Consider the following 16,975-nt stretch of genomic DNA (forward strand, 5'->3'; position numbering starts at 1 on the left):
TCTTTGATTATTTATTATTTATCAAAAACTGTTAACTTCAACGTTTAGATATCGAGATTAATATTTTTTCTTCTTGGATCGAGAAAGATTCCTTCTATATAAGTGATTTTTTAATGTTATAAAGATGTTTTAAATACATTTTAAATTTGAAATAGTTGATTCGGAGCAGCAAAAGAATGGTTATTCAATACCTCAGGCATATTACTGTCAAAGACGAAAAAATGATAAAAACATAATTTTCAAGATATGTCTGACTTAATATATTTGGATAATGATATGGAAATTTTGAATGTAAAATAATCAACGAAAATGCAATCAACTTATCGAATAATTAACTTTTCTGAGTCATATCGTTTGAAGAAATTGAGATAACACAATTTAATCGCACAATAAAGTGGTTCTGAATTTTCATTCGCCGACAATGGAATAACAAAAAATGAATCAAAAGACCAAAATACCAATGGCGTACAACTTTTTTGTTGAAAATATGGCAATTAATCATTGTCGGTTGATTTTTTCATATCGAAAATATACACCTACAATACTGTAGAAATTATTTACTGAATTTCAGTGAAGTATCCCTAACAGTTTTGAAAAAACTGAAAATAATATTGTTTCTTATACAAATTTGGTTTGTACTTTTCGAGTCAAAATATTGAAAAAAAATCTAAAAATAATGTTGTTTCTTATACAAATTTGGTTTGTACTTTTCGAGTCAAAATATTGAAAAATTACCCATTTAAGTTCGGTTTCAAACTCAATGAACATCTTTTATAGTATTCATTTGATGAATTTCATTTGAAATCATCGAATTTTCCTTGTGTAATTGTACTCAAGATTGAAAATTGAAAACAAGAACAACCACCACCATAAGAAGAAGGGAGATTTCAGAATTCATGAGAGTTCAATCTACATAATTCATTTCGAAATATATATTCGAAGGAAATTCCAAAATGAATCATAATTTTGATGTTTGGAAATGAAGCAATGGAACTTACAGCATAACTTAATTAATCCCATGCAAATGCAATAGTGAGAGAAAATGTTTTCCTAAGGATAACATTTGATATATCACTAGAAATGCAGATTTTCTTATTATTCCAAATGAATATTCCATAAGCTATCAACAAATTGACTTAATGATACTAACTCTATTTCTAGCCAAAAAATTTTTAAGGAATTAAAGAGTTAGAAAGATCAACTTTCCAGAATCAGACGCATAGATTGTTATAATAAAGGATCTCAAAAATGCTTGTAATAAATATTCTATGAGAGCTATTTTATAATGAAAAAATAAAATGATATTGCATGGATTTGAATTCCGAAGGAAGTAAAAATAACCAATTTATATGCGCCTTACTATGCATTTCCATTGAAATTTACACATCGCCAATTAGGTAATACCTAATTGCTTCAAAAACACGACGCAAAAATTCAAACAAGTCCATTACATGATCATCATAATCTTGGAAGTGAAAGTAAATTTTCATTCAATATGGCTACTCTTGAAGATGTTAGTATAAGTGTAAGGAAAGAAAGGATAATTTAATACAAGAGACGTCGGTGTCCTGGAAATGAAAAAAATGTGCTGTAAAGCTATGAACATAGAGGAGAATGAAGGATAAACAATGGTAGCATGCTCTATATTTTCTCTTATTTACAATTTTCTCAAGAGTACAATTACACTTCTACATTCGTTTCGATATGGCATTCTTTATAAAGGTACATTCATGGATGCCAACATGATACATATCCAGTGTCTTCTCCTCATCTGATTTTACAACCTTTGTCAACCAATATCAATAGTATTGGGAATCAATGAATACAGAGCGTACCAAGTTGTATTATCTATAAGGCCTTCTTGGAGAACTTTGAAATCATAATATTATTGGATATTCTAATCGTCTTACAGGCAGTCGAACTTGGAACAGCCTGTACATTTCTGAAAGGAATGACTCAGGTTGGCATCCACAAATAGAAGAAGTTGACCAAAATCCCAAAATAATCCACATTTTCCTCACCCTCAACGTTAACTTCTATATCCTCCAATTTTCCTGGATGGTTTATCAACAGAGTACTAGACTTGTGCACAGGGCCAGGTCCAGGAAGTGTAACGCTAGGACCAGAGCCACCTCCTCCAACTCCCACAATCAGGGGACAACCAACCACAGGCCTTTTATTGAAAGCCACGTTCACCACATGATCGCAAGCTTCGCCAGGGACAAAGCTGACAGCGAATCTTGCATTCCCCTGTGGATGAACCTGAGTTGGTATATTGAGACCTCTAGCTGATATGGTTATCTCCAGATTTCCTTCTCCAGCTTCGCTGGCGTCCACCGAGAAAGTGACAGGCCTGCCAACAATTCCTCTAGCGACAGTGCCAACAGTCACTCTATTAGAGTCGAAAGCTTTGGATAAGAACGGAGTTCCTTGAACTGGTCTTCCATTGTATTCTACGCTTATTTGGTGAGCTCCAACTTGAACAGGGGTGAACTCTGCTGTGAATCCAGAGTGTATGTCTCCAGTAACCTTCACCGGCAGTTCACCGTGTGGACTCCTTACAGCCACAGCTAATTCAGCTGCTCCACCTCCAGCAACTCCCATGTGGAAAGAGCTGGGTTGATTTACTGGGATAAGTTCGAGATGGTTTAAGTTCAGAGTGACTCTGCTTGTGTCAGTGACTGTGCATACAAACGGGCAGCCTCGAACTGTTTCTCCATTGAATTTGATGTCTATGAGGTGTGGTTTGACTTGATCTGGTGTGAAAGAGACCAGACATCTGCCTCCACCTACTACTTGCACGTGGTTTGGAACTTCTCCTTCGTTTATTGATATTTCGAGTTGTCCTTCTCCCGCTTGACTGGCATCCACTGAAAAACATATTGCCGTTAGTAAAAATTAATGAAATAATTAGTCATTAACGAGAGTGTCTATGAGGATCGTGAAGATTTCTGGATAATTAATCAAATCCACTCGAAATGTCATTTTCATAACTAAGATCACAATTCAACAATATTTAAGCGATGCAAATTTTATTATAATTTCGAGGTCTGACAGTTATGTTGAATGAATTTTTTATGATCAAAATTCGCCGAATAGTTCTGGACGTCTGATTTTATCATCAGAATGATTCTAGCAATACCCATACATCGGAATATCATTATTTGGGTGTGAAATAAGGTAGAGTGTTTATAAGGAATTTCGTTAAGAAAATTCAGTTGATACCCTATAATTTCTGAAATAATGGACTAATTCCCCAACTGCAAACATTTTCATGATCTAAGTAATCTTCCCATGAAGAAACTTTTCCTTTTTTTTCAGGTATTGAAGAAAATGAACTCGAAAATTGGAAAAAATCAGAAAAAATTTAATTTCTATGCAAGAATCGTTATATCTCCTAAAATATTTGTCACAGACCTCTTTTGGAGATCGAATCCTGATCTAAGACATGATGCGGTTTCAAGTCTCCATCTTGCGCCCAATAGACATGGCAGCCTCGAGAATTTTATCAATTTTTTTTTGAAAAATTCATTTTATGCACTACAATTTCTGAAATAATGGACTGATTCCCCAACTGCGAGCATTTTCGTGATCTACATGATCAGCACACTGCTCACCGATTTTCCCTAATTCTCACAGTTAAAGGAAAAAATGAACTCGAAATTTGGGAAAAATCAGAAAAAATTGAATTACTATACAAAAATCGATATATCTCCTAAAATATTTGTCACAGAACCCTCAAATCAAAACGTTTTTGGGAGATCGTCCCCTGATCTAAGACTTAATTAGGTTATAAGTCTTCATCTTGCATCCTGGAGAAATGGCAGCCTCGGGAATATTATCGAATTTTTTTTTTTGAAAAATTCATTTTATGCGCTATAATTTCTGAAATAATAGACTCATTTCCCAACTGCGAGCATTTTCATGATCTACATAATCATATCAATTAAAACAATGGTATAAACTTCTACATTTTTTTAATTTTTCAAGATTTTCTGGCGAGAACGAAATTTGGCTGATTAGGGATTGAAAATTCTCACACCGCTCATCTATTTTCCCTAGACCTCACAGTTTAAGAAAAAAATGAACTCGAAATTTGGAAAAAATCAGAAAATCTTGAATTTCTATGCAAAAATCGCTATATCTCCTAAAATATTTGTCACAGACCCCTTAAATAAAAACGTTTTTTGAAGATCGAGCTCTGATCTAAGACATGATCAGGTTTCAAGCCTTCATCTTGCGTCCAGAAGAGATGGCAGCCTCGGGAATATTATCGAATTTTTTTTTGAAAAGCAATTTTTTTGAAATTCTGATGGAAATGGTCTACTTTTGATGATTGGAAGTTGTTGGTTATGGTGGTAGTAGAAAAGAATACATTTTCAATGTGAGTATATTATAAAATATTCAGTTCAGTCAGTCCTCAAGAAGAGGAGATAAAATCAAGCAGCTTAAGGTGGGTTCAGGATCAGGTAAAAATCAGCTAGAGCGTTTCAGTTACATTTTGAATATAACTGCGTCAATAAACATGTAAGTACGTAAAAGCGTAAAATCATTCTCTCGATTTTTGCTCTTGATTGTTTCTAAATATAACTAATAAATGATATGTGATGAGAATTGAATCGAGTCTAACACTGCACTCAGAATGGTAAAAACAGGAAGGAAACATCAATTACTCAATCTAATCTCACTATACCACACAAATCCATTGTTTTCAATCAAGAGCGTGAAAACGATATACAAGGTAAACAATGATTGCCACACTGACCTTAAGCATCCTTCGCAGAATCATAATAAACACTATTTAATTCAAAATTTTGAAAGATTTCCTGCACTCGTTTCGTTCAGCGTACGAAAAGGATCGGAACTTGAACATGTCGGTGTAACACAAAAAGCTAACTGCACTCTCAAAGCCGATGGAGATATTTCTGTTTTCCGCTCTATATGGTGGTTGAGCACGTTAATTAAAAAAAAATATAATGTTACAGAGTTGATGGCGAAATGTTACGTTGTTGGATCTGCGATTCATATGCTTGGTTAGAAATGAAGATTCCAGTGATTGTTCAACAAATAAATGTCTGAAGAAGGCATAATTTGCGGGACAGGTATCTCCTTTCTTTTAGAGAAATAATCACTTGAGTTACCAGCTTTCCATAATTGGTAAGTATAGTTTTCCATCACTAATCAGAAATTATCTAGGGTTTTCCAATAGCTATGATACAATTTGATGAGGTTATAATGGCAACACTGCGTATATTTTTTAACATTTCTTATGTATAGAAAATAACACGCATCAATAGTCATTAGGAATTGTTGAATTGTTCTATCAAAATCAGTGCTCATTTGTGAATACTGGGAGGAATTTAAGAAAAATTACATTATTCAGTAAATCGACTCGTTATTCGTCGAATTGTAGACAAATAACATAGTGGTATCAAGTACGGCTCAGTACTCTTGTATAGTGTCAACAAAAGCACTTTCAAATTTGTATACAATACGACGAATATTGTGTCAATTCACTGGATAATGTCGTTCATGAAAGTGAGCACTGATTTTGATAAAACAATTCATAAATTCCCGAATGTTGTTGAAGCTTGTATCTTCCCATATTAAATAGCATAACTAGATATTACAGGCTTTGTTTGATTTCATAATTTTCCGTCCAAGATCTAAGACACATGAGACCTCTTAAAGATTTTTCGTCTAACCTATTGCGGGTTATTGTAACTGTATGAGCAGCTCTGAAAAATTGTCTTTCAACAGGAGCTGAAGATGCTGACGTTGATAAAAAATCCTCGGCCATTTTGGCCAAGTTTGGAAAGACATTTCTGAAACTAGCAAAATCTACCGATAGATTTCATAGAAATGTGAGAAAACTATTAACAAAGTCGCACTGGCGAATGCTTCAGTCTCTCGGCACTCAAGGAATCCCCTTATTTAGTCAAAGCGCGCACGAGATTGCAGAAATATATGCCGTGCGACGCGTGCATATCCAGCTCAAGTAATATCAAGTAGCTTGATATCAAGTCAAGCAATAAATATCTAAAATCAAGTCAAGTCAAGCTCAAGTATGTAATTTTTCACGAGCTTGATTTTCAAGTCAAGTACATTGTTGGTTAAAATTACATATTACATAGATTACTTGAGGGGTATGTCAAGCTACTTGGCTTGATGAATCCCTAGGTATTGTGATTTCCAATGTTAATTTGTTTGTTTTTTTTTTCCTGCCTTCTCTTTTTGGTTGTATTGTTTTGAACTCTTCGCTCACTAGCAATGTATTTCTTTGAATTTATTTGTACCTGAGATGTATAGGTTTTTGCCTCCTCTCTTATTTTCAATAAATAATAATAATAACCTACTGAACACAAATTATATGAGAAATATCGAAAAATAAAGCACAATGCTGCCATTACAAACTTTCCAAATTGACTATTGGAAAGTCTTAAAATATTAGTTTCTATTGTATGGTGAAAAAAAGTGAACAGGGTAAATAATTAAATCAATAAATATTAGTATTAGGTTTTAATTTTCTGGTAATCCAAAATGGATGTACTGGGAATTTCACGTTTACGCCTCAACAAGATGAACGGTTCTTTCAATAGAGCTTAATTTTTATGGAATCATTGTCTATTCAATCTGAACACTAATTATAAATTTCATCAAAATCGAAAGACAAAAACGCGAGAGATGGAAAACTCTATCTGAATCTCGAAGAGATTAAAGTTGTATGGAATGATTATCCTAATAGATAATGAATTTTAACAGAAACGGAAAAGTAGAACTTGAGATATGTCATATCTGGAAAAGCTGAAATTCCAATAAAGTCACTTCTGAACATAAGTGAACAAGCAATACGCGTGATAAAAAATACCAGGAATTTCACGAATTTCTTTCAAATGTGATCCAGTTTAGTTTCAAGAAATCACCTCGAAAACGATCCTCACAATCACTCAAAACAATCCAAATACTCACCTCTGAACTGAACAGGTTGTCCCACAACACCTCCACTGACATCTGCAACCTGTATAAGCCCAGCATCGTAAACCTTAGCCACCAGAGGGCCTGAAGGCAGTTTTTCTCCATTCACAGATACCTCAATGAGGTGAGTACCGACCTCAGTCGGTACGAATTCTACACTTTGCACCCCTGTCCTGTTTCCAGGCAGGACACGGGCTTGCAGAGCTCTTTTGCTCGGAGATATGACATGGACTACGAGGTCATCTGGGGCAACATTTGTGTTTGTTATGATCTCGAAGACAGCAGAGGTGTTTGCAGGGACCAATCTGACTGTTTCACCGATGATAGATATGTTGGATGTGGACATTATGTTCACGTGCCAGGGACTCCCTTAAAAAAACAATTATAGTGTTAAATAACATTTCAAGATAATATTTGAAGGCGAAGAGTGAAACCCTTATGTTTTATGTCGAATATACGCTGTTGTCTTGAAGTGCCTGCTATTTTTCTTGTAGAGTTGGTGAAATTAAGAAAATATATAATTTTTTCTGAATGTATCGATGTTACAAGTCACTGAATAAGGTCTTAACCCGGGCCGTATTGAGTGGATTCAGATATTGAAGTTAAAATGTTTATATTGGGTGTTTTTTTCGAGGTATATAACTTTGAGTTGTCATTACTGTTCAAGATGGCGACCGATTCAACAGCTGTTAAGCGATTTATTCTCAGTTTGGTTTGGCAATTCATCATGAATAGACTCACGCCTGAACAACGCTTGCAAATAGTGCAATTTTATTTCGAAAATAATGGTTCTTTGCGGAATACGTATCGCGTACTACGTCCATTTTATTTTGTTTAGCGATGAAGCGCACTTCTGGTTGAATGGCTACGTCAACAAACAAAACTGCCGCATTTGGAGTGAAGCTAATCCTCGATTATATGTCGAAACACCGTTACATCCAGAGAAACTGACTGTTTGGTGCGATTTATGGGCTGGTGGAATCATTGGTCCCTACTTCTTCGAAAACGATGATGGACAGAACGTTACAGTCAATCGGTATAGACTGTATAGAGCCATGATTACTAACTTTTTCATTCCTGAATTGAACAACCATGATGTCCAGGAGCTGTGGTTCCAACAAGACGGCGCAACATGTCACACAGCTCATGCCACAATCGATTTATTGAAAGACACGTTTGGTGACCGCCTAATTTCACGTTTTGGACCTGTGAATTGGCCTCCAAGATCTTGTGATTTAACACCGCTAGACTACTTTCTGTGTGGCTATGTAAAGTCATTGGTCTATGCGGATAAGTCACAAACCCTTGACCATTTGGAAGACAACATTTGCCGTGTTATTGCCGATATACGGCCACAAATGTTGGAAAAATTCATCGAAAATTGGACGTCCAGATTGGACTACATCCGAGCCAGCCGTGGCGGTCATATGCCAGAAATCATATTTGAAACGTAATGCCACAAGATTATCTTGCGGATAAATAAAATTCATCTCACTCGAATAATCCATCGTTGTTTTCATGCAATTTAAAGTTCTATAGCTCTAAAAAAAACACTCTTCATATAGTTTCGTGTATTGGTATAACGCTATTGTGAAAGTGAAGCAATGTCTTGATGGGTGCTCCATCTACAACAACGGTTAAAAAGGAGTATTCTGACTTGAAACGAAGAACCACCAACGATGCTGAATGCTCTAATCGTCCAAATTTGGCAGTTGTTTCAGAAAATTTAAAAAAAGTTCTCGAAATGTTTTGGTGAAAGAGAGGGCTTCAATTTATGGCACCAAAACATTTCGAGAACTTTTTTTAAATTTTCTGAAACAACTGCCAAATTTGGACGATCAGAGCATTCAGCATCGTTGGTGGTTCTTCGTTTCAAGTCAGAATACTCCTTTTTAACCGTTGTTGTAGATGGAGCACCCATCAAGACATTGCTTCACTTTCACAATAGCGTTATACCAATACACGAAACTATATGAAGAGTGTTTTTTTTAGAGCTATAGAACTTTAAATTGCATGCTTCTTGTCACAAATCGATTAAAATCATGGTCGAATTTGAACATTTGAACACCAAGTTTATTTGTCAGATCTGGCACCAATGATTACTGGCTTTTTGCAGAGATCAAAAGTAGGAAAAGAAATTCAGCTCTAATGAAGGCAAAGAAGAATATTTCTAAAGAAAATGTATGAAATATTAGAATTGGGGTAAATTTGCCACTTCAGAAGGTAAATATATTGACAAATACAGTCGAAGAAAAAATTTACTGGTGATAATAATAATTTCCAATCCCAAGATGTGCTCCTTCAAATATAAATTGACCTGTCTAGACATTTTCCGTATAAACTACTAGACACTTTATTCGGGCCTCCCTGTATTATTGCAGTATGCAGTTATAATGAAGCTATTAAACTATAAATATGAATAAAAGCCTATAGGGAGTTGTCTTTGAAGAATATTTAATGGTTTTTATTCCTCTCAATCCAATGGCAGTACATCCTCAAGTACAGTTAGTGAAGACTGAATGCTCTGAGAGGTTATTGACCATTCATTGGGATCACACCTCACTGCAATGAATAATGTTTAGCACACCGTGACCTACACATCTTTAATTTGAATATATGATCTAGTTCATAGTTTGGTTCGAAATTTTAATTTTTCATGATTGAACTACAAAACTGATATTATCAGTTCTTGTCCTATAATTTAGATTGAAAATTAGTTTTTAGGGCATGGTATCCAGTTATAAGGAATAATCTTCTTACTTAAGAAAAATATATTTCTTACTATTAAGAACTCATCCGAAAATGGACTCAATTTCACAATTGTATGGACCACAATACAGTCACATCTGATCGTGAGAGAAAAAAATCTTACAATAGCATTCTGGGAAACCAAATATGTATATCAATTTCGAACAATACTGATGCCTAGAAAATAATATAATGAAAGTGGAAGTGTTATACAGACGAGAGTAGTCAAATTTATGCAAGAATGAATTCCATTTGAGAAAGCTATGATTTTTGTAGAAATTGAGAATTTTCAACTTCCTCCACAGAGAATCAATCAATTTTGATTGTGCGTTTAAGTTCAAAATGTTGAATGCTTCATATTGGAATCACTAGGTCAAAGGTAGGTCAGTATGAGTAATATTTGACCTAGATATGATGATCTCTGAATTTATTCCAACTCAAAGATCTGTGGGAGTGGTGATTATTTTATTTGAGTGTTTTGATTATTTAGTATTGACATTTCAATGAGTTGGTATTTAGATATTGAAGATCTTCAATGAATCCCACTTGGAACCCAATTACCTGCAAGAAACTGTATTGCATTTTTTGAAGCATATCAATCAAAGTAGATGATTTCCATACGAAAATCAACATGAATAGTTTAACACCACATATCTTGAATTAATTAAACCCAATCATCGCAATCAATAGAAAAGCTCCTATGATTCTTAATCATACTTTCAACATAATATGTACTTGATCCAAGCATTCTTTGATGAGTATTGTTAGTTGACCATGGTTCAATTGTTGTCCATGATGATTAGAAGAATGAAAGTGTGAAAATCTCTTTCATTCGCGTAACTTTCGATAGATAATAAGAGCCAATAATATGGTAGATAGCATCTCATTAAATTGATTCAATTTTATATGAAAAAAGAGGAGACAGTTGATGTTGTAAATATACATACCAACTGTTGTAATTTCGATAATTTTTAGACCTTTATAATAATTAATTCTTTATCTTTGGTATGATCCAATGCAATCCTTGGAATCGGAATATCTGATTTGAAAGCTTCGAAAAAATTCATAGGAAACTGATTAAAATATCATACAAGCTTGGTACACTCCTTTACAGAATACAAATATGTAAGCTTCTCAATTTAAGTTTTTTATGACAACTTTCATCAGGAAACAGAACCTGTTTCAAGGACCTCCAACAGATATGTTTTTCATGCAATAATGCATTCTTTTGTATCTAAAAAAATACGAGGAACTAGATTTTTCGATTGATATAAGGTTAAGGTCGGTATTAATGCTGAATAATTATATTCTAATCGAGACCATTTACATTCAACAGCTTATGTGTATTTTGGAGAAACAGATATTACAATCAGTTTGATTTGTTCAAAATTCATCTAGAAGGATTATAATTCACATGGTATCATGGATATCACTGCTTGAAATGTTTTTATCCTTGAACGATCAAAAAGTCCATTCGGGAAAAATAAGAATTGCATCGATGGATAAAATCCTGTGAGATTTAAGTTCATCCTGATTCGATAACAACATTATTTCATTACAACACACATCAGGAAGAGCAAGAAACTCAAGGGCTATGATTATGATGTTTCTTTAAGAAATTACGAAATTCAGATCAGTCGATAAACTTGTATAAAAGAAAGCCAAGGATCTTTGATTGCTCTCCTTTAAAGGATGCCATACTTAGAAAAAAGAAAACAGGTTATCAAAGGATTGTAAGCAGTGCATCTTTAATGTTTTAAGGATGAATGTTGCTATAGTATATTCGATTTTTTTTGTGCACAGCTATCGAAGAGGTTTGCACAAAGATCTGAGAATAACGATAAAGCATTTATTGACATAACTTTACATGAGATTTTAATTGGTCAAACTGATGTTTAGATATGATTCAAGCTAATAGGTTTTAGATTGGAACATGACACTACTTTTTCTGGGATTTTTTTGATTCAGAAATGGTAGTTTACCTTCGAGACTGTTTACCAGTTTTTACTTTTGAATGATTTGTTTGTTAGGTTTATATAGATGTATAAAATTGCTTCTTTTCAGAAGATTCGCAGTTGATAGTTCTCAAATTAAGATACAGTAAGAAGATGTCCTTTCAAAGAACAAAAGACCATTATAGGTCTTTTTAAGGAAATATATACAAAAATGACACAGAGTGATCCTACAATTCGACAAATTATAAATGAAGGTATGAATTGAGATAATCCAAGATTAGCAGATTGACAATAGGTACCTAGGTATATTTGAAAGATATGGTTTAATCTTAAAATTGTGGATCATTCTCATGAAAGTTGAATCTCTAGTGTAGTTTCTTCTACATAATACTAGTAGGATCTGTTTCAAAAGGAAAATTTAGGTTCAGAAGATCTATTAGTGTTCTTATTCCCCCATCACATATTTGACAGTTGATGGTATGTGTAGGTTAGGTTAGGCTGGGTTGGGTTTGAATCATAAATTAACAAATTCCTTTCATTGGCATCACTACTATAAACAATTTTAATGAAGTTATGAGAATTTTAGGAAAATATCTACATCCTTGATTTTCTTGGTTAAGAAGAGGAATTCACCTATCTTTTCTCAACAGTGTTTGAAGTTATAGAGCAAATGAAGTTGGTTATATATATAGTGGGACACCTGTCACTATACAAGTACTTCATCCCAGTGAATTAATTCATGAGAAAGAAGAGGAGTGAATGAGAACTACTAAGGTGTGCGTACATACGTTTACAAGTTTGTATGTAGGTAAACGTTTTCGTGAATCTAGAAGAACTTCATTATGGAATATTTACGTTTGGTAGCACCTCCTTGAATCTCATTATTATATCTGATATTCTCAATCTTAGTCTTCATCTCATTCGACGTTTGTTAACCAAGTTCATCGTAAATTTTTATGTTTACGTCTCATCATTTAAAACTCTCCATCAATTAATTATAGTAGATTGTTCGACATGAATAATAGGAATTTAAATTGTTGTGACCTCGAATCTGCCTAAAAACAATTCTCACCAACACACAAGCAATCCAAACAAATTTCTCGCACTGACAAGAAAACTCTGACACAACATATGGGTTTCACTCTTGATTAGAATCATACAAATTCGTCGTGTAAACATCAACATTACCTGACACTCTCCAACAAGAAACTCCTAATGAATGGGCGCACTATTGCACTTGAGGATAACACGGGTTTGCGGAATTGTCAACAAGTGTTCCAGCTGCACGTATTATGTCGCTAATTCTTTCAATTTAACGACAATCGAAAGACAAAAACTTTCAGCGGTGTACGAGTTTTACGGAGGAAGTTGGCTTGTGACTCGTCTTGCTCGAAAGACTGGGAGAACGCACAAGAAATAAAATAGGCGGGGGGGGGGAGAAACAGAAATTCCTCGTACAGCCAACGTTCTGCAGGTAATATCGCTGGAAAGTTCAACTCACCTGACCGCTACGTACCATTGGATTAAACGCTGACATGGTCGTAGACGCGATATGGGCTACGGGATGATCTGCTCGGTTTTCAACTTACCTTCAGAGATGTTTATGATTTAGGAGGGATTACCACCACGTGGCTGCTCAGTTCAAAAAGGAATTATACAGGTTTAATGCTTCTATTTTTTATAAGAAAAAAATGGTACGCCACTGGAATATAATAAAAATCATTTTTGAATTGCTCATTCAATTTGTGGCAAGTAATTTCCTTATGTATTTCTTCGTATGGGGCGCAGTTTTCATGCAAAAAATAAAAGAGCTTAACTTTATCAAATAATTTACACGCGTCAAGATGATTCATTTTTTTGTATGAAAACGGCGCCTTATACGAGAAAAAGCATAATAGATTTTTTGTCACAAATGGAAGAGGAATTCAAAAATGATTTTCATTTCGAAATATTCCATTCCATTTTTCTTTTAAAAAATTGAGAGCAATAAATAAACTTCCACACCCCTTATCTCGGAATACCAAGCATTCACGAAATAAAGTTATACGGTAACATGACATTATTTTTTCTTGTAAAATCACCCCTGAAGATTGTCGCACATATTCATTAACACCATGTAGATTTTTCCTCTTACAACAAACGAGTTTCATGGGGTTTTCACATAATTCTTCAAATAATAATCTGCATTGTAGAATGAATTTTTTAATTTTTCACGAAAAGAAAATGTTGGTAACTTTCCATTTTCCGGAAAAGAATTGATGATATGTTCAATATATCAAGCACAGATATATTTGTTTACATATTCGTGAAAAAAAAAACAGAAAACCTTACAAAAAAAGTAAGACTATAATTGAAAAAAAAATCGATCGTCGTACAGTGCTGCCGTCTACTTGCATGCTTTTTGAAAAGAAAAAAGAAAAGGTGAATGTACCGGTTTTTCACCATAATTTGACCCTCCCTTTAACTTTGTTACTAAAAAAAGTTCTTAAAAATGTTTCCTACAAAAGTTTCACGACATCGACTAGTGTTTTATAAAATGATTTCACAAAACGAAATATATACAGAGTGGACAACATATTGATTGCAACTTCATTTTTTCAAATGGAACACCCTATATATTTTTTCCTATATTTGACTAGCCCTTTTTCCCCTGGTTTCAAATATATAACATATGTTTGGCCTATCTCTCTTATTCTGAGTACCACAGAGTTTCAAATTTTAAGAACCACCAAGCTAAGTAATCAGTTTTCAAGTGAAAGGCTGCGATAATTCAAAATGCCCTGTTTTAGTTATCTCATTGGCAAAGATATATGATATACGTTTGTTATTGAATGAAACAATTTATAGTTAAAAACGTATGTCATATCGTTGCCAACGAGATGACTCTAAAAAGGGGATTTTGAGTTATCGCAGCCTACCACTAGAAAACTGATTACTGAGCATGCCAGGTGGTTCTTAAAATTTGAAACTCTGTGGAACTCAGAATAAGAGAGATAGACCAAACATTTGTCATATATTCGAAGTCAGGGGGAAAAAGATCTGGTCAAATATAGAGAAATATACAGAATATTTCATTTGAAAAAATGAAGTTGCAATCAATATGTTGCCCACTCTGTCTATATTTCGTATTGTGAAATCATTTTAAGAAACACTAGTCGATTTCGTGAAACTTTTGTAAAAGACATTTTTTGTACCCCTTTTAATAACAAAGTTAAAGGGTGGGTCCAATTATGGTGAAAACCCCGGTATAACTTCGTACACCGTACAAAGTTTGTTAATCGCAGGAACGCCAAAGGGGAAATGAATGGGTACCTAATGTTTGAGTGATACGCGGAAAGCCACGTGGTGGTAATCCCTCTTAAGGGTTATTCAAACACAAAACCTTAGGTATAGAATTTGATGAGTTGTAAAGTTGATTACGGAGTTTTTTGAGTTCACAGTGGACATAATATTATACTGAAGTTGTAGTAACTTCACTATAACCAACAGGATCTTTATAAGCGTTTAAATAATCATTTCACGATTTTTTTAACTTCAAAAATTAAGTAAATCAAAGGTCATATAAATCGTAACTAATCTAACCGTTTTGGATCCAAAATCATATCTTTATGGATTCAAACTCAGTTTTATATACTCCGTTTGGTGCTAATGAAAAAAAAAAGAATATTGAAACAAACAAATATATTTTAGAATAATGAGCATAAAAGATTGAATCAGACTGTTCATCGAATCAAATGGGATACTGGAAGTAATTTTTTGGCAACAACCAGTTTATCACGTTTTAATGAGGCAAAAATTACATTATAACATGCGGTAAATTCAATGTTGCGAAGTTTATTGTTCAATGGTATCACCATCGAACTCAATCACGATGTAGGTGAATAACCTTTGTTATTTCTTATCGAAAAAATAAACTGTTTGAAGAAGTTGCCACAATAAACTGAACTATTGTTGTTCGCCATTCCCAATTTATTGGTTTTATAATAGAATTCCATATAGGTATATTTAGTGAGTAGAAAATTTCGTATGCAAAAATGGTGAATTTTATACTAGTCATCTAAATATAAACGTAAAAGTCGAGATGAATTAATTGCATAATGAATGACAATAAAATTGAGTTTTATATACAGATATCGTTCACAAATTCGCTTCAAGAATTGAGTAATCACTTGTTGAGTAATGTGTATGCAAGAGGTTAAATACCTATTTATTGGTTTCAACAGAATGTATAAAATAGACATTGGAAATCAAAGATTTATTGGTAAGTTTTTTAATGAATGAAAAAAATTAAGATGTAGGTAAATCCAAGAAAAGCACTTATCATATTTCAGTTGAAGTTAATCTGTTGTGCGAGTTTACATATTACCTATATTCTTTGTTGTTTTTTATGTAATTCAATTTAATTTTGAAAAATTTTTTTGTGATGTATATATTCAACTTCAATTATTCGTAATACATATTGAGATCAAATAGACTTCGTGTTTGAATAACCCTTCATCAACCCTTGCGATAATAACACTGATTCACTAGTTCTTATCACCATCACCAATAACCCTAAATTGACTCACCAGGTACCGTTTCACCATTAAATTTTATGTCCACCCTATGTGGTAGTGCCTGATGTGGCGTGAACGCAGCTTTAAAACGTTGGCCCCCTAAGCTCCTGACACTGGATGTGACACGCCCTCCTTCCACAAGTATTTCCAGATCTCCAGACCCAGCACCACTACCATCAACTGCGTTTCAAAAAAAAAAAACCATCTTCCAAATTAATTTTTACAGAACTTTAAAATTGGAAGAGACCCAGATAGATTTTTTGCAATTATTCAGAATTAATAGAAATTTTCTGGGCCCTCGAATAGAAGCATGCAGAACGCCAGGTATGATTGAAGATCTGCTTATAGTGCCAATTGATTACGCCATGAGAAAAGCCAAAGTGACCCAGATAGAACTTTTTGCAATTAGTTCGAAATTTATAGGAATTTTCTGGGCCCTCGAATAGAAGCATGCAGAACTCCAGGTATAATTCTAGATCTGCTTATAGTGCCAATTGATTACGCTATGAGAAAAGCCGAAGTTAGGAATTTTGCTAAATTTCTTTCTGTTCTTATCTCGAAAGTAATAAAAAGAGATAATCTTAAATTTCAAGCAGTTAATTTGGAACAACCAAGTAGCAGACATTTGATCATCTCCACTAGTTTGAAGATGAGTCAACAAAACTTGTGGAAAATCAACCAGGTTCAAGCACTGAGTGGTTTTCCGCTTAATGACACTAAGTAGGTATTGAAATGATATAT

General features: G+C 33.9%; 1 protein-coding gene across 1 annotated transcript in view; it reads right to left on the minus strand.

The window, feature by feature from the left end:
• The window catches only part of LOC123678784 (filamin-A), a 42,048-nt gene that overhangs the window by 8,270 nt on the left and 16,803 nt on the right, over positions 1-16,975 (minus strand). The window contains exons 11-13 of the mRNA XM_045615999.1: positions 16,247-16,414; positions 6,970-7,344; positions 2,022-2,870 (exon numbers count right to left, since the gene is read on the minus strand). Coding sequence (XP_045471955.1) covers positions 2,022-2,870; positions 6,970-7,344; positions 16,247-16,414 — 1,392 coding nt within the window. The remainder of the gene's footprint in view (positions 1-2,021; positions 2,871-6,969; positions 7,345-16,246; positions 16,415-16,975) is intronic.

The sequence above is a fragment of the Harmonia axyridis genome, chromosome 4 (assembly GCF_914767665.1).
Source record: "Harmonia axyridis chromosome 4, icHarAxyr1.1, whole genome shotgun sequence".
NCBI lineage: Eukaryota > Metazoa > Arthropoda > Insecta > Coleoptera > Coccinellidae > Harmonia > Harmonia axyridis.